The sequence below is a fragment of the Pezoporus wallicus genome, unplaced genomic scaffold, assembly GCF_028554395.1.
Source record: "Pezoporus wallicus isolate ANWC-B61680 ecotype Strahan unplaced genomic scaffold, APGP_CSIRO_Pwel_v1 contig_3710, whole genome shotgun sequence".
Lineage (NCBI taxonomy): Eukaryota > Metazoa > Chordata > Aves > Psittaciformes > Psittacidae > Pezoporus > Pezoporus wallicus.
This window is the reverse complement of record NW_026640315.1, coordinates 37,439-55,837: the sequence shown is the minus strand read 5'-3', so window position 1 is coordinate 55,837 and position 18,399 is coordinate 37,439. Positions and strand designations below refer to the sequence as shown.

The 18,399-nt window shown below is 51.4% G+C and overlaps 2 protein-coding genes across 2 annotated transcripts; one reads left to right on the top strand and one right to left on the bottom strand.

Moving 5' to 3' along the window:
• Nucleotides 1-405: 405 nt before the first annotated feature.
• ATP5PD (ATP synthase peripheral stalk subunit d) lies at nucleotides 406-3,650 on the bottom strand. Its single transcript, XM_057418389.1, is given in 7 exon segments — nucleotides 406-676; nucleotides 814-876; nucleotides 1,201-1,272; nucleotides 2,075-2,171; nucleotides 2,779-2,908; nucleotides 3,427-3,586; nucleotides 3,588-3,650. Coding segments are annotated over 7 exon segments (702 nt in total). The 5' UTR covers nucleotides 3,636-3,650; the 3' UTR covers nucleotides 406-544.
• KCTD2 (potassium channel tetramerization domain containing 2) lies at nucleotides 3,619-11,501 on the top strand. The gene is made up of 6 exons (XM_057418388.1): nucleotides 3,619-3,927; nucleotides 5,250-5,358; nucleotides 5,569-5,660; nucleotides 6,332-6,427; nucleotides 9,305-9,430; nucleotides 10,000-11,501. The coding sequence occupies exons 1-6, from the start codon at nucleotides 3,634-3,636 to the stop codon at nucleotides 10,027-10,029; spliced, it is 747 nt and encodes a 248-aa protein (XP_057274371.1). The 5' UTR covers nucleotides 3,619-3,633; the 3' UTR covers nucleotides 10,030-11,501.
• The last annotated feature ends 6,898 nt before the right edge of the window (nucleotides 11,502-18,399 follow it).

The following is an 18,399-nucleotide window of genomic DNA, read 5'->3' as shown; positions in this document are numbered from 1 at the left end:
CCAAGGTTAAAGAGGTGATAGCTGGGATGTTTCAAACAGATAAAAGCTCTTTTTTAATGTATCTCAACACATCCACATTCCTTCAACTCCTTTTGCAATTGGCTGCACATCACAACCAACCTAGAAACCAACCCTAGACCTTCTTCCTGTAGAACTACTGAGACATGTCTCCCACTGCACCGCACATCACTACTAAATACACCCCAACATCATAAATGGCTTTATACCTTCAACTCCTATGCAGCTAGTTGCCTGCAATGGCAGAACTACATTCCCTGCACCACGCAGTTACACAGGTGAGGAGACAGTTTGATTTCATTACAACAAGACTCAGTTTGATCAAGAAAGGATCCTGTCCTTGCTACAAAACCAAGCTCACAGGTAGAAAAGACAAAATCCAGTGTGCTGTTTGCAAGCTCATGTATTGTTCCTCAAGACCTTGCAACCTCATGTCCAAGATCTAAGGCACAGACAGGAGGAGGAGTACTTTATTTAGATGACCACAGAGTCTGACAGTCGTTAAACAAACTGCTTCTGGACAAGTTTACAGATCAGCAATTGGTTTGTGGGGCCAGTACGGGTATTTCTCCTTGTCCAGTCTGGTTTCAGGGAAGGCTTCATGCAAGTCTTCAAACGTCATCTGTTCAAAGGGGATCATGCTTTTGAGCTTCTGGAGCTTGAAGTGGGAGCAGAGATAAAACATGTTATAAATCATTTATCAGCAAGAAAGAGCAAAGCACACCCCCAAGTAAGAGCAAGGTGTGTGCCAGGCTGGGTTAAAGGCAATATTCTCTAAGCAAAGCCCAGACTTACCTCTTGCTCGTACTGGGCAATACGAGCTTTGGAAGCTTGCACATATTCCGCAGCATTCTTTGCCTGCAGGGAAGAAGAGGACACCGTGGACATGGTTATGATAAAGACAGCGACCTAGAGCGAACCTGCAACCCCGTGCTTGAAGCTGGCATTAAAACTCATCATCATTACACTAGGTTAAGTTGACCAAACCCCAAGCAGCCAAACCATTCCATGTGCAGAGATCCTCCTGCTCATCCAAAAGCCAGAGACGTGTATAAAGACCAGAGCATGCTCCAGCTCAGGCTGCCCTGCCTGTGCAGATGCACACAGAGAACATCCCTTCCCTCTCACCCTTTTCCATCTCCACAGACAACCCTGGCATTAGGGAATACTTCAAATACTTACAGCCTCCTGCTCTTGGGCATTGATTTTGGAAGTCTGTGTATCCACTGGCTCAGGAATCTTTAGTGCACTGAACTGTCAATTAAAAGAGAACATCTTAGTTACACAGTTTGATTAAATAATCCTTCACACCGAGCTCATTCCCCCTGGCAGCAGGGGAGCATTCCCTCCTTTCTTCCCAGGATATACTCACCACCATGTCAGTTAATAGGCTTTCTAAAACTGATCAGTGTGACTGCGAGCTTAAAGCCATTAGTCTGTACTGAATACCACTGCCAGGGCACACAGTGCTACACACATTCACTGCAAAGAGCAATGGAAGGAAGCAAGAAAGTCTAATAGCAAAGAGTTGACATACTGCAGACTGTTTTTAGCCAGGACAAAGCTTCCAGGTCCATCTGAGGCCAGTGAGTCCTCCCAGTGCCAGGAGGTCAGTTTTCATAGTGCCAGTGACACCACCTGCCTGTCAGCACTAGCCTTGCTCCTGCCTTTCAATTCCTGCTTGCAAACAGGGTGACGAGCCCTGCAGGCAACGCATTTCAGTGTTTTGCTACCTCCAGCCATTCAGTGAGTTAGAGAAATAGGTCAGATGTTTGCTTCAGGAGAGGCACTGCCTGAATACACTGCTGCAGCCAAAAGAACTTATCAGGTTTTCTTTCACCAGCCTTCTCAGTGCACAGTGCCACAGGCTCCCTCCTGAAAGATGGCACTGAAGTGAGCGCCTCGGGGTTAGTGATGCTGACTTGCAGGATGTAAAGCCAGGGCCCCTTGTAGCCAAAACCAACCTCCTCTGCCAATCCTGGTGTTTTCCTCCCACCACCAAAGACATTTCCCATTTAAACTTCCATAAAGCAACACGCTGCTGACAAAGACTGACCTTCTTCTGAAACTCATCCACCATGCCAGCTTTAGCAACAGCAGACTTGTAGTAGGCCCAGTCAATGGCCGGGGGCTTCTCTGGCAGGGCAGCCAGCCTAAAGGGAGAGATGACAGCAGTCACAACCAGCGTTGGCGTCATCATTCCAGCTCTGCCACAGTTACTTAGAGCCTGCTAAGTTTAGCTCTTTTCACCTCCCTCATTAGCAAGCAGCAATGAACCACCAATGAAACAGGCTTCTCTATACAGAGAAGAGCCCAGCCTGCAGCCCCGCTCCATTGGAAACCACTGTGCAGCATCTCTGTGAGCACCCTTGTAAAAGGATCAGGCAGTTCTCACAGCATTGGGCTAGAGGCGATCAGCAACATTAAAGGGACTTGCGTCCAGCAGTGGCTGGTGATGGATTTAAAGCGTCATGAATCTGTACAGCATTTAACAGACAACAAGGCACGGGTTTGGTTCTGAACACCAAGCTGCTTGCACAGAGCCCGTTTTTACACTTCAGCCACTGTTTTACTCCAAGGAGGATTATGTAAAGATGATTTGCCGCAAAAAGCCACCGGCAGCCTTGAAGGTGACCTGTTTAAAGCCCGTGAGGACACTCCTGTAAGACCATAGCTACCAACCCCGGCTTAACCCAGCACACAGACGGCTCAGCTGAGGGGCTGAGCCGCCCCACGGGCAGGAGCGGGGCAGGCACTCACCGGGCCGACAGCGCATCGCTGCGGGTCTTCAGGGCGTTGAACATGGCCCTCTGGTTCGGGGGCACCCTCTCGGCGAAGGCCGCCCAGTCAATGGCCTTGATGGCAGCTCTGCGCCCCGCCATGCTTCCGGCTGCGCCACGGAGAGACAGCACCAGGCGGGTCACAGTGCGGGGAGGGGAGGGCAGGGGACGGCAACCGCGGGCACGGGGAGGGAGGCGCCGGACCGGGAACGCGGCACCGGGACACGGGGACAACGGGACACGGAAGCACCAGGGACACGGGGACACCGCGGTACAGGGCCAACAGGACACGGGGGCACCGCGACAAGGGGACACGGGGGTAACGGGACACCGCGACACGGGGGTAACTGGACACGGGGCTAACTGGGCAACGGGACAATGGGACACGGGGGCACCGCGACAAGGGGACACGGGGGTAACGGGGCACCGCGACACGGGGGTAACGGGACACCGCGACACGGGGCTAAGGGGGCACCGGGAGAATGGGACACGGGGCTAACGGGGCACCGAGACTAACGGGACACGGGGGCACCGGGCCGCGGGGATACCGCTCCCAGCCCATCCCAGCCTCGCTCCCCCTCCATGTCCCCCGTCGTCCCCCCCCAACAGACCCGTCCCGTCCCGGAACCCCAGGGCCCGCTCCCCAGCCCCGCTCTCACCTTCACTGACCGCCACCGAGCACCCCCGGAAGTCCCGGCCCCGCTGCCCAACCAGGCCTCAGCCCCACCGGAAAGCGTCGCTCCCGTCCGTGCCCGCCGCCGCCGCCGCCCGGAAGCGCTCCCCGCGCCGGAAGCGGGGCGGTGATGGCGGTGCGGCGGCGCTGAGCGGCTCCGCCATGGCCGAGCTGGCGGCGGCAGCGGAGGGGCCGCCGCGGGGCCGCACGCCCAGCCCGGGCCCCGGGGGAGCGCCGGGGCCGCCCAGTCCCCGTGCGGCCGGAGCGGCGGCGGGCTCCGGTGCGGCGCTGTCCCCGCCCGGAGCGGCCCGGCCGCCCGCCGCCGCCTCCAAGTGGGTCCGGCTGAACGTGGGCGGCACGTACTTCGTGAGCACCAGGCAGACGCTGTGCCGGGAGCCCAAGTCCTTCCTGTGCCGCCTCTGCTGCCAGGACGGGCCCGAGCTCGGCTCCGACAAGGTGAGGCCGCGGCGGGGACCGGCCCCGGCAGCCGGTGCCGCCGGGGAGCAGCGCCCCGAGCCCGGTGTATGGGTTCGGTGTCCGCAGGGCCTCCACCCCTTCATCCCCATGCACGGCCCTGGCCTCGCGGTGTGGCGAGGCCCATCTCCACAGCAGCCGCACTGCCGTGTTCCGCTGGGCACACGCCGTCTCCTCGTCCCATGGCCTGCCCCACCGTTACACCTGGGCTTAGGGTCTGCCCAGTGCCGGTGACAGCCGGGTGCTGCAGGCACCGTGCCCTCCATCTCCTTGCCAGGACACAGGTCCCCCTCAAGGAGCAAACCCGCAGCGCTCCCGTGGTGGTTACAGCAGGGAGGGAACAAGGAAGAAGCTTTCCTAGAAATAAGAACGTGGTTTTGTAATCCTGTATTCCACTTTGCTGTCATAAAGACCGCAGCACTTGTTCCTTCTGAGTGCACAGCTTGGAACTCACTGCCGTTTGTCATAAGGGTTTTGCAGACAGTTACCCTTGTACTTGCAGGTGTGCTGTAGGAGCTGCAGCACCAGGTTTTGTACCTGGTTTGTGGGTAGGGTAGACTGAGGCTGGTCTTTGGGCACTCTGTTCAGAGCTGAATGGAAGTTGGGATCAAAATCAGAGTCACTGCTTCAGTGAGTAGAGGATGTGACGTTTCAGAATGTCTCTTTTGGTCTTCATTGCTTTAGGGCAGGTTGACTGCCAGGAGAAATGATGCATTAAAGTGGGGTGAGGGGGTGATATGGAAGAGTTCTGCACAGGGTTTTCAGTGCTCCAAAGCTGGCTCAAGAGATGCTTTTGGTTGTGAATTGTTGGTTGTTTAACAGTTATTGTGTTGCTAGAGACATGGCTGGTGCGTTGCAGCGTGTGCTTCCAGTAGCAGAAAGGAGTAAAAAAGAGCGACTTTAATGGTTGCATTCTATTCGTTGGAGCTGGAGATCCAGTTTTCCTCCAGAGTCCCCCAGTTAAATGAGTCTGGAAAACAAATTTAGGCAGAAGACAGCTGCCAGCTTTTGGTTCTTATTATTCCAGTGAAGAAAACCTATGTTAAGCCCTGCTTTTCTCTCCAGATAATAAACTCCATGTGTAGAATTGGTTAATTTGAAGCATCTACAAACATTCTGAAGCGGCAGCACTTGTAGCAGAGTTCAGATATTGAAAACATAAATGTTGGTTTCCATGTGGGGTCACTAACACAGCTTTCACAGGCCGAGGAATCCTGGTTCTCAAAAGGAAAACTGTTGTATTTATTGTTTTCAACTGAAAGGATTCTTTGCTTGGTACCACTTACCCATCCCCTCTTCAACAGGATGAGACAGGGGCGTATCTCATCGATAGAGACCCCACCTATTTTGGTCCAATACTGAACTACCTCCGACACGGGAAGCTCATCATAAACAAGGAGCTTGCAGAGGAAGGTAAGAGAAGAACACTGGGGAAGAACCGACCGGTGGTTTTCTTCCAGCCTGGGAGCATGGAATGTGTGGCACAGCCCATTCAGCATGTGGGATTTTCTCTGGGATGGATTTGGAGCCAGGAGCAGCTGTTCCATCCTCATAGCAATATCATCTCTATTGTACCCTGTGTAAAGTAACAGAATCTATGTCTGCTTTTGCTTCCTTCCTTAGGGGTACTGGAAGAAGCTGAGTTTTACAACATTGCATCTCTCGTGCGGCTGGTGAAGGAGCGGATACGGGACAACGAGAACAGAACCTCTCAAGTGAGCACAGGGATATTTGTGTGTCTGTAGCGCAGCAGGAGGACAAGTGTGGCTGTCAGCACTTCTAGTAGCAGTCCTTTGGTTTAGCAGTTATCTCTAACTGGAAGAATGAGTACTTTCAAGCAGATCCAGGGCACAGCCAGGAGAAAGCATCCATTATGGTTCCATAAGCACAGAATACTGAGCCATCTTGTTGGTGTTGTAGGGAAGGACGAGTTAAAACAAGAGGGGCCAGGAGCAAAGCTGGGTAGCTGTAAAGCAAAACGTGCTGCTTTGGTAGGTAATGAGTAGTTAAAACTCTTCCTTCCCTAAACCATTTTCTTCCCTTTATATCCATCTGAGGCAATGTTCCCCATTGCTGCTCAGCTGATAACACATCCAGTAGATTCCATTGCAGAAGGGAAATGTTTTCAAAATGCAGTAAACGGCTTTGGAAGCCAAAGAGGTTTTGCTTTTTGTAACCCTTAGATGCCTAGAAGGCTTTTAAGAGAACTGTGCAAACCATATGTACCTGTTTTAGGATCAGTTGGATGGTCAGAAGGACAGACCCTCAAGGCTCAGACTTCCTCAGATGACAAGACAACAGAGCAGGAGATGCTTATATATTTTCTAGCTGGATACTAGTATAACAATTACTAACCTCACACTTATTTTTCTTCTCCCTGCCTTAGGGACCTGTGAAGCATGTGTACAGAGTCCTGCAGTGCCAAGAGGAAGAGCTCACACAGATGGTGTCCACTATGTCCGATGGGTGGAAGTTCGAACAGGTACTGCTACCAAAGAACTGCAGAACCCCTTTGAAAGCTGCATGTGGAATAAGCAGAGTTTGGTACTGAATTGCACTTCACACTGCTCTGCTCTTCTGGATAAGCAGCCTGAAGAGAGCAGCAGTCTGCTTTGTAAGATAACTGTCAGGGAAAGGCAGAATACACTCAAACTGCAGAGAGATGTAATTTGCTCTCAGTGTTTTCTGTATCCTTGTCAAATCCCAGAGCAGGACTTCCCTTCTCCTGCATTTCATCACATAGACCAGGCCCTGGTGCAACAGTTTAATACAGGAAAATTAATAGAGTCATATAAAAATACAGCTCAACTTTTCTGGAAGCTCAAAGCCACGACTCCTGTATTTCCTAAAGAGGCACTGAGTGACAGGAGAAATGCACTTCCTGCAGATGCCTTTCTAATGCAGCTGGCTTTGGGGCTAAGTGTCACTGAAGTTGCATATGGCATTAGTTCCACATTTGGTTTCTGGAATCAAATACAGTCCTTTCATTTAAGAGGATGGAGAACTGGAAACCAGCTGGCCTGCATGTTAGTGTTCTATTAAATTGCAAAATAGGCTGTGAATTACAGCTCTGTCTCCCCAGTTAATCCAGCTTCAGTACAGGTGGATGCTATGGGAAATGTGTGCTGCCACAAAGTGAGGCAGAGGATGAGCAACAGCACTTTGCATCACTTGTTCATATGTATCTGTTCTGTAATGCCTGAACATTCCTATTGCACTGGGGAGAGTTAGCCAAAAACTCTTGCCCCTGGGAGCTGGTGGTGACATGTTGTGAGCAAGAGCCAGTAGCTACTTTATGGAAGTGCAGTCCTCCAACAGCCAGGTTTTGCTGTCCAGAAATTGACTCAGCAGAATTTGCCTTTCACACATGCATGTGTACTACCCCAAAAGTAGAAGACCCTACACAGGAATCTGCACCCTTACATCTTTTCTGGCCCTGCTTTTCAAATCTGTAATGCCAGGGTCAAGATACCAATTGTAAGCAAATGTTACTGGGTTCCCTTCCAGTTCCCTCCCTCCACCATCCACAACCTTTGCAGAAATCCACACCAGCTTCCTTCCAGCACACTGCAGGCACCAGGAACATTTCCTGCATGTCGTGCTCCAGCACACTCCCACCCTCAGGAGCTGGTTTTGCCCTCCACAGGACTCACTTTTCAGACACCCCCAAGGGCAGGAATGAACAGGACAGACAGATACAATGCCTTGGTCAGGACTAGACCTCACACAGCAACACACCTTCTCTGCAACTTTGAGGTGGCCCAGACTAGGTCACCAAGTGGGGACATGGCAGTGGTGCAGCATAGGATGTGTCTGCTGCTGGGAAGCCCATTGTAGCTGCAGCCTGTTGCCAAGGTCTTGCTCTGATGTGCAGCCCTGCATGGCTTCTACCCTACCCCAAATCACACCACTTGGCATGCTGAGATGTGTTAGGAAGGACAGTAACAGATCTACATATTGGGAACAAAGAGAGCCCATTGCTAAATCTTAGCCTGGATGCCAGTGGTTGAACAGAGCAGATATTCCCTTTCTGGGCTCTTTGGATGCAGTCACTGTAACACCAAAAAGACTGGTTCAGAAACCTGCAGGAAAGCCAGAAACAGTAAAAGCTGTTGCAGCATCGTTTGTCAGGATTGGGCTCTCCAAGGAGCACGTGGCCTTTCAGGTTCTCTGCCTTGTTCTATTCAGTCCTGCTTAAATTTGGATGGAACAGAAATTTGCTGTTTTAAACAGAAATCCATTCTTGTGCCCCCATACAGTCCCATAGTCTGGAAAACTGCTGTCTTTATCAGAAGAGGCTTTGTTGAGTAAATAGTCATGTGTGGTATTGAAGTATCAAAGAGATTCAACTCTAAAAACAGGAGCAGGGAAGCAAAAGCAAAAAGATGAAAACCTTTTATAATCTGTGGCTATCTTTTGGCATCAGCACAAACATCAAAGCCTGTTTAAACAGTACTGGAAGTCAGGCAGTACACCAGCCCCCCAAGTGTTCCTGCAGCTGCACTGTAACCACATAGTCATCTGTCTCAAAGATGGAGCTGTCTCTTCTAAAATCCATTAGGACATGGAAGTTAGGGTGCATGCTGCATATTAAAGTTTCCTGGTATACATGATTGATACAATTCCTGTTGCTTTCTTCAGATTACTTAGATTTGTTATCTAGAAAGCAGAACTGAGCAGTAAATGATAAATTAGCTCTGCACTCCAGGATGTCCTTTTAATGTAATAATGATAAATGAGACATATGGGATTTCTTGGATCCAGTCCAGACCCCTCATCACAACAGTAATAGAATATAATCCCATTTATACAGATATCAACTCCATCTTGACAGCATCTACATAAAGAATGGTGCCAGTTTGCCACATGTCCCCTGGTTAATCTAACACCTGTCTATGGTAAAGAATTGCCTTTCCAGCTTTTACACATCAGAGTCACAGGGCAAGTTGAGAGCAGAGAGCTCAGTGGAGTCTGGACCAGGAAGCCTGCATTGCCCACCCCGTGTCTGAATTAGCTGGATATTATGTGTAGCAAAATATATATATATACACAGGAAAATCTACATGACGTGTCTTTTTGTGCCCTCGGTGATTAACTGGGACATGTTCTGTTGTGTTTAGCATTAGAGAGTTTCAGGCTGGAATTTCCTCCTGGGCTCCAGGTGCCAGCAGAGGGCTCCGGAGCTCAGCTGTGTCCCTGCCTTATGCACAGAGCAAAGCCTGTGACACAGAAGGCCACGGGAAGACACTTGAGATCCAGAATAGGTTCTCCTGGGCACTTGTAGCTCACAGAGCAATAGTGGGAATAAAGCAGAAGTCAAGACTTACTGATATTCCCTTGGTGATCTCCCGTTGCACAGCTCATCAGCATTGGATCTTCCTATAACTACGGAAACGAAGACCAGGCAGAATTCCTCTGCGTTGTGTCCAGGGAGCTCAACAATTCTACCAATGGCATTGTCAAGGAGCCGAGCGAGAAGGCAAAGGTGAGGCATCTGCTCAGAGGTATTGGCTTGAAATCCCCTTTGCAAAGAAAAAGCTGTACTTACCCTAGCAGATCCACAAGTTGCAGTAGCAGTTCTGTGTACCAGCTTTCCTATGTCCTCTGTGCATGATCTTTCCCTCTTGGAAGATGTTACGTGTTACTGACAACAAGAGCCAAGGCTGTATGTTTCAAACCAAGACAAACAGGAGAGAGAGGCTTGGAAAAGGCAGCCAGCATTGCAAGGACCTTTGGGACTGGTCACATTTTGTGCTTGAAGGATGTTGCAGGGAGAGACAAACTGTTTCTCTCTTCAAGCCCCTCTTTTTTTCCCCTGTGATGCCAACAGAAAACATCATTTTTAACTCCTGGGAAGCAGCTAAGCAGGATTTCTAGAGAAGGGGCTCAGTCTGCTTTAAGCAGCCTGTCATTTGTTAGGCTTGTAGCATAGAAGCCAGCAAGATACACTCACGTCACTCTGTCTCCTTTCTCTGCGAAAACAAAGGACTCTGAACGTGAACTTCTGCATCTAAACTTGTCCAAGGTGTTTATAGAAACCCTCTTCTTTTCCAGATTCTTCAGGAGCGAGGATCCCGGATGTAATTCCAGTGTCCACTCCATTAACACTCCCAGATGTCAAAGGGCAGCCCAGCCGGGCAGAGCGCCTCTCCGCAGTGCAACCTTGCCCTTGTACAGTAACCAAGCTAATGCAAAGCAAAGCCGAGCCTGTCCTGCCAATGGTGAATAATTCTGGTCATAACCAAAGGCTTCCCTCTTACCCTGGAAACCTGGGAAGGAAGAGACTTTTCCAGTGGGATGGTCCTTTCCACAAGTATTTAGTTTCTTTTCTTGGCCAGCGCTGTATTGAGTTTCTCCACCAGCAGCTGGGCCGCATTCCCAGTCGGAGCCTTTGTGAAGGTTGCTCAGGTCCACAGGCCCTTGGGATCAGTCCCACCTTCCACAGGCTGGTGCAGGTGGGAGGATCTGTATTTGAGCAGTGCCATTTCTTGCACCTAGGGCTGCCACCAGGAAAGCGCAGGGACCTTGCAGTGCTCCCCCTCCTGATCAGCCACATCCCCCCCCCGATCAGAACAGGGCTTTGAAAGGAGGAACAAAACAACCACTCGTAAAAAAACCCACACAGACTTCATTCTTGCTTTGTATTTGTTCCTTGTTCAGTTCCTAAGAGCTAAGTTTAGATACTGAGGGGAGTTGTGTGTACACCTTACGTGGGTCTCGCTGTTAACACTATTACATAGGGGCTCCTGGTGTTTCCCAAAGCCCATCACTTCGCATGCATAAACAGAGACCTGTGTTCACCCGGAGTAGTGATAGAGTGATAGTTGTCCTTCACGCTTCTCTGCTGAAGAGGAGCAGTGACATCTTCCCCTCCAGCACCCTGCCATGGCCATATCTTAGCCTGGTGTAAAGTCACAAGGTTAGGGACTTGTTGCTGCCAAGTTCAGCTTTGCCTTGTTTGTCTCCAGCAGCGTGGGCTCTCTGTCTCCTTCCTTCTCCCCAAGGGAAGGCTTCAGGCAGAATCTCTTTTGTACTGTAGCAAGCAGGTAGGTTTGTTTTAACCCCCGAGATCCTTTGCGGAGGAGATCCCCTTACTTACACGCAGTGATTTACCTGCAGCCCCCTCGTGTCCCCACCTTTAGGAGATCACCTCAAATTATAGAGGGGCAGCACAGAGTTGGGGTGGGGGGGGGGGGTTGGGGAAAAGTTGCCAAACTGTTGTAATGTTTCTTGTCCAAAGTGATGTGTCAACTTCTGTGACTTTTCTTTCCTTATTTTGTTCTGAATGCCTTGGATGGATGTGCAAAATGTTCGTTTTGTGCCTCTCTTGGATTCTGATCTTAGCCAAACTGCAGTCACTGGTTCCCCTCTGTTAACCTGTGCCATCCCTTACCAAGGGCATGTCCCTCCTAGTCTGGTAAATGGAATTACTTAGCAATTTGCTGCATGTTTTTTCCCCCCTTCATCCTGGCTTTGTTCTCTGTAGCCCAAGGATCCAGGCACTTGGGTCTCTTTGAGTCAAGTCCCAAACTGACATTAAAGCGCAAAGCTTCAGAGATGCTAGAATTCACAGACGTGGATAAGCTCAGAGCAGTTGGTTCTCAGTAAGGTATCAGAAGATTCCTCACCTGGACTGAGGGGTTGGGCTCCTTTTTGGAGGACTTCAGCTACCTGTGGTCTCCTTAAAGCTTTGAGATAGAATTAGGCAGGTTTCCCATCTTATCACTTGTGATGGTCCAACAACCAGTGTGGCAGACAAGACATGCAGTGAGGACACCAAGTGACACCACTGCACTCTGCCTCTTCCCACTGCTTCTGTATGCCATCTTGCCTGTCCCCTCCCATCCTGCTTTGCCAGTGTACCTCCTCCAGTGGAGACTTTGCCTCATTCTTGAGAAAGGTTGATTATCTGTGCTAGTTTAATCCTGGTAACAACAGACTGTGCCAAATGTCTTTGAATGCACCCTGTGTCAGTTACAGGCTGGTGAAGCGCAGCTGGCTTGCCATCATGCTGAAGAACCCAGCTCCTCTTCTGCTCTCCATCTTCCCTGTTTATAACGTGGTGAGATAGTGCTGGTGTGATTAGACTGTATGCCTTGGCTGGGCCTAAATAACACTGTGATGTGTGTAGAGATCTCTCCTCTGTCAGTATCTTGTAGCCTTGCTCATTGTCCGTCTGTGCTCACAGCCAAGAGGTCAAGAAGCACATGTAAGCAAGTTAGCAGCCTAAAAAAGCCCTTGAACACTCTCATCTGTCTTCTTTCCCTTCCTTAGAGGAGGGGGTTTCTGGAAACAGGTCAGGAAATCCCAAACTAAAGGCAACAGGAACTGGTTGGGCTGCTTTTGTCACATCAATGCCAGTTGAACACCTTGCTGTTCAAGCCATGGAGCTCAAAGCAGAGGGAGGCTTTCTGTCCAGTACAGCTCAAGTAGATAACAATGACACATCCTTGTTTGTTTGCATCACCAGAAATGCCATCCATGGGGAAGCCCACCAGAGGACTGCCTGATACAGGAGTGATGCCCTCACTCCCTGTTCTGAGCCACAGAGAGCCTAAAAGTTCCCATTGCCAGCTAACAGAGGAGCTGTTTAACTCACGTGCACAAGAAAGACTTTCAGAGTTGCATCTTGCTTTTCCCTTCCATGCTGCTTTCTGCAGTGAGGATGTGCCAGGGGATTGAAGACTGGGTTCAATTGCAGGGTCTTTAAACTCAGCAAACCAAGTTGATGGTAGGAGACCAGTCGGTACTGGACACTGGAGCTCTTGGGTGATATTTAGGACCAGGTCTGAATTCCATCCAGAGCAGGTACATTCCCAGGAGGATTTCTCCTTTCCCAACTGTGCTTGGTCACCTTTACCCAGAGACCAAGGCTGGTCTCTGCATTATGCACCAGTTGCATCCCTTCTGTGCTCAAGACAGGGCTTTTCCTTCCATTGCCTATCACTCAGTCACAACTATATCAAAACTAGCACCGAATCAGGATGAAATCTGTCCCGTTCACTCCAGGTAGTGTGTTGTGGCGAGTAGGGTAGGTGAGCAGGGGTAGATCTGCTGGATATCTCAGAGCGCTTGTGCCTCTTGGGAAGGTTCACGGTCGAGTATGAACCCTGGCAATGGCGAGTTCGACGCTTTGGGTTTTAAACACATTCCCAGTGGCCTAAAATTGTCCCATTATGGCAAGACTGGAAAGAACCTCTTCAAGTGTCTTTGTCTCTGCACATTTTTAAACACAAAGGGGTTTTACTCAGGGGTGACTGAGTGGGCTGAGGCAGAGGGGGCCTGGGGGGGGGGCTGCGGGGCGCTGGGCCGTGGGCTCCTCACCTTTACCTGCGAACCCGGAGGTTTTGTACAGTTTGTGTCAGTGCCCTTTGCTACCGGTTCTCTTTGGTTATTAAATGTGTTTGAATAACAGGCGAGATGCTGTGAGTGATTGAGCGAGTTCTTGGCTTTCCAATAAAGAGTCTGAGATGGGTTTGAACCGGTTGAGCTGAGGGGTCTGCGGCTTTCTCTGCATCCACACAGAGGTGGATCCATGTGGGGAAGGAAACGTGCTTCTGCCTCCATTTACAGCAGTGATTTGCTAAGAGGTGGATATAACTAAATTTGGGAGTCCTTGGTTACTTTCAGAGGCCAGGCTGGACAGAGCCTTGGGTGACATGGCCCAGTGTGAGGTGTCCCTGCCCATGGCAGGGGGTTGGAACTGGGTGGTCTTAAGGTCCTTTCCAACCCCAACCATTCTGCGATTCTCTAAAGGCAAACTGCAGTGTGTTTCTGGTTTTCCATTATAGAAAAGAATCTCAGCTTCCACATTTTATCATTTCCACTGACAACCCCAAGCAAGCAGAATGTTAATACGAGCATTAAATGTGAGTAGCTAAGAAAGGAAAATGCCTTTTTTTGTCAGCTTTTGTTCGCTAAACCCTTACTCAGTGCTGGACCAGCACACAGGGCAAAGGTCTGGCTGTTCAGACAGCTTCATCCCTTCAAAAGGAGCATGACCAGCAGGTGAAGGGAGGGGATTCTCCCCTTCTGCTCTCATGAGGCACACACATACCCTCCCCTGCATTTCTTGTGTTGAACGCTGGGGTCTCCAACGCAAGGATATGGGCGTTTTGGAGCGAGGCCAGAGGAGGCCGTGGAGATGCTGCGAGGGCTGGAGCAGCTGTGCTATGGAGCCAGGCTGAGAGAGCTGGGCTGGGTCAGCCTGGAGGAGAGAAGGCTCCTGAAGGGGAGACCTGAGAGCAGCTCCAGTGCCTGAAGGGGCTGCAGGAAACCTGGAGAGGGGCTTGGGACAAGGGATGTAGGGACAGGCCAAGGGGAATGGCTTGAACGTGCCCTAGGGGAGACTGAGCTGAGCTCTTAGGCAGAAGCTCTTCCCTGTGAGGGTGCTGAGGCGCTGGCACAGGGTGCCCAGAGAAGCTGTGGCTGCCCCATCCCTGGCAGTGTTCAAGGCCAGGTTGGACACAGGGGCTTGGAGCAAGCTGCTCTAGTGGAAGGTGTCCCTGCGCGTGGCAGGGGTTGGAACTGGGTGAGCTTTAAGGTCCCTTCAACACAAACCAGGCTGGGATGACCACAAGAGACCAACACTGAACACCCACAGCAGCCTGCAAACAGCTCTCCACATACCCCACAAGACCAGACACACATGGTTCTTGCCATCACCAAGGCAAAAAGGGAGTGAACATGAGAAAAGCAACTACAGTTTCTTCAAGGCAACTTCCTCTTGCATCCTGAGCCTGCACCAACTGCAGGCAAGAGGCTGCCTTGGGCATGGGCAATAGCCCAGAAACCCTGGAGGATGGTTTAAATCACTGCTCTATCACCCCCACCTCTATTACCACACACAGAGCTGCCAGCTTTCCTTGGGTCTGTGTCCTTAGTGTGACTGGGGTTTAGCAGAGATTTAGTTCTTCCCTGTTCACACACCATTGCAGCTCAAATGCCTGAAACAGAGGCACCAACAGACGGACAGGCAGCGGGGAGGCAGAGGCAAACCACAGAGTCAAGCTCTGGTGATGCCAAAAGGTGGATAACATCAGCAGTTGAGGCCCAACATGGGGAGAGGAGGAGGAACAAAGACATACGGATGGGAAAACAGGGATTAACTCAGTCCTTTGCTTACAAGTGGCTGTTGCTGCTGTGGCTGCTCTGAAGCTGCCCTGCAGGCACTGTGCTGCCTCCATCCCCACCGCAACAGGAGCCTCAAAACAGAGCTGGAGGGGGTTGAGACAACCCCAAACCCGGGTTTAACACCAACACAGTGGAAGATGACGAGGCTCTTCCCATCACAGGGGCAGAAACCACGGCCGAGCCAAGTCACCACATAGCATGGGCTCATCTAAGAGCCTCCCTGCCCCATCCCCATGTCTCTGACCGCAGGTCTGGGCTGCAGTGAACTCGCCCAGGGTGAAGCCATGCTCAAGGGCTGGCAGCATCTTGGGCAGAGGCAGGAGCTGCAGGGCTGGTCCTGCTGGCACCACCTGCGCATTCATTCGCATTCACAAGGCAGGACTTGTCAGCAGATGGGATCACAGATCACATCCAAATCACAGCTGGCACGCCAGGCCCCCCTGCTCTCCACCGTAGGGCTGTCCTATACAGCCACATAAGGACACCCAATGCCACATCACCGGGCAGAAGACACAAGTGTCACTCAGAGGTTTCTGCTGAAACCACAGGCTGGAGCTGCCAGAGCTTTGCACCATCCCTCCCTTTCCCATCAAAGCCCGTGCAATGTGTTTAACTCCTCTTAGAAACCATTCCTTCTCACTGCAGAGCACACAGGTGATGCCCCAGTGTTACCAAGCACTGAGAGGCTCTGCAGCATAGGCAGCAGCATCCCGTGTGGTCATTTTTACCCTGCACAAAGTAACCCTATCACCAGCTCTCAACAAGCAGATCCTGCTATTGCCAGGGCCAAAGCTCAGCTCTCCCTATTGCCAAACCCAGGCTGCTCTGGAAGGGAAAGAGAGGGGTGGTTTGCTGCAGAACTGGCCTCAGCAGCGGGTTAAGGCTCTTGGCTGGGTTTGCCCGAGCACCCCAGGCTGCCCCAAGCTGTGGGATACCCAGTGCAGGCACCTCCCCATGGTCAAGCAGCTCCATCCATGGAGCTGTGCCACGACCAAGGCAGGAGGTGGATGGCAGCCCAAGAACACCCAGTGAACTCCATACCTGCCCATGGCAGCATTCGGCCCATCCTACCCCTGAGGGGCAACTGAGGGAAATGAGTTCCCCAGGTGCCTTCTCCAGGTGCTTGGGAGGAAGATGAGTAACAAACCCTGGCTGAGATTTTCCGATAGCCAGTCAATAGCACGCACATCCCAGCTGCGGCAGAGGGCTTCAGTACCCCTTTATCAGCCTATTCTGCACCAGAAGGGGCATAAAAGGAGCAACCTCACATCTCAAGGAAAGGCTCAGGCTCTGAGCCCTCCTCCCACGCCGGGTTAGGGCCGCTTGGCTCCCTGTGGCTGGGGCTCAGCTCAGTGCAGCACAGCAAACCTGCCATTAGTCACTGGAGCCGCTGCCAAGCTTTGCCTGCAGCACCCTTCCCTTGTTTTCCTGGCCTGCCTGCTCTTGTCTGTGGGCACAGGAAACCCAAGCTGACATCCAAGATAGCAAAGGGGTTTAGCAGCACGGAGATGCTTATCAGCATCCCACTGCGCAGCATGAGGCGCCAGCAAAAACAATGGAAGCTGCTGCTGCATCTGCCCTCGTTACACACATATGAGAGGGGGAAACTCAGTGGTGCAGGGGTCTGGGCACAGCCATAAGGGCATCTTGCTCACATGCATGCTCTTCTGCTCTGCCTCAGGCTCTCACTTAGGGACAAGGTCAGTTTGTCACTTACCCACCCCCTTCACCCAGAACAAAGCCATCACAAGCCAGATCTATTTGCAGCCAGAAAGCCTGCAGATGGTTTCAGCCCAGCTCACTACCTTGTTTGGGAAACAAGGACCTTGGCCATCGCCATTCACCTTGATCTGGGTTTGAGGCAGCCAAAACCCAACTTTCACATGGCCAAATAACCCACAGGTACCCTCTCCCTTCCAGGGTTTGACAAGTATGGGCTTTTCTCCAACCCACAGTAAAGAGGGGCTACAAACCCCAGCAACTGTCTTCAGATTGTGGTGTAACACAGGCAAAGGCATCAACGTTTGACCCTGTGGCAATATCCCCTATCAGGAGCCTCCAGCCTTCCTAAGAACTCCCCAGACTTCAGGAGGTGGGAGCCCCATACAAGCCCATCATTGGCCAGAAGTGTGAGTTGACATCAAGTGCCATGGGTCTCCATCAGACCCTCCCTGAGCTGAGCTCCGCAGGGGTCTGCGGCACCAAGAAAACCCTTGGGGAAGGTGAGCACCTTCCACCCGTGACTTCGATCAGGGCAGCAGCTCCGGCAGCACAGGCAGGAACGCACACACGTGGGCCTAATGCATTCAAATGGCAGGGGCTGAAGATGAGGAAAACTGGGGGCAACCAAGCAAAGGGTCAGGCCCTTAACCCAGGCACTGAGTTCAGGGTGTTGGGGAGAAGCAGATGATTCACTGAAGCACTGAACAGTCATCCTCATCCTAACAGTTCAGTGGGGTGTCATCTAAAACCAAACGCAGAGAAACATGGAAAAAGGAAGGAGGTGGTTGTATTTGCCAAACCAAAGGGGGTTTACCCATGAAACAAAGGCTAAAGGACACATTTAGCTGTTTCCATGTGATAACATGTCCCTGAGGCACGCAGCTTCCCAGCAGGATGAAGAGCTCCTGCCTTTCTTTTCAAGGAATCACAAAGCTGAACCATCATGATCCCCCTTTGTTGGTGCTAAGGTGCTGGATCTCCTCTCCTGCCCTGTTGTGACTTCCAGGTATCACCTGCACATTGCTTGGAGCGACTGTCCTTGGACAAAAGACAAAGGAGAGCAGGATGTGGCTGGGATAACAGTGTCTGCTGGGAGCAGCACAGCCAAAGCTGCTTCTCTGGGGTGACTGGAGCCCAAAACCTGCTGGGATCCTAAAAACCCAAGTTGTGGCTTCACACCTTAACCCCCAACAACCTCCACCTGCTCCAAGGATCCAGCATCCACCAAGGAAAACACTTCTGAACCTTTCACCCATTAAACCCCTTATTCCTCATTAATACAAGCCAAGGTAAAGAAGAATTAAGAGCCTGATAGACAAGATCTGCTAGAGGGAACACCACGCACCACAGCACAGCATCCCTACATGTCAACCCATGGGGGAGATGGGCAGCAGCAGGGTTAGACTCACTCGCAGCTGCAGCACAGCCCATTGCCCCCTTCTTGTGCCACATCCTTATCTACTGCATGCAGCCAGCAATAAGGTAACTCCATCTCTTCAAAAGCCCCACTTTTCAGGACACCTTCCTCATCCTCACAAGGAAACAGCTGCCAGAACAGCACCAGCAGCTTCCAGGGAGCCTCAGTGACCAGGTTCTAGC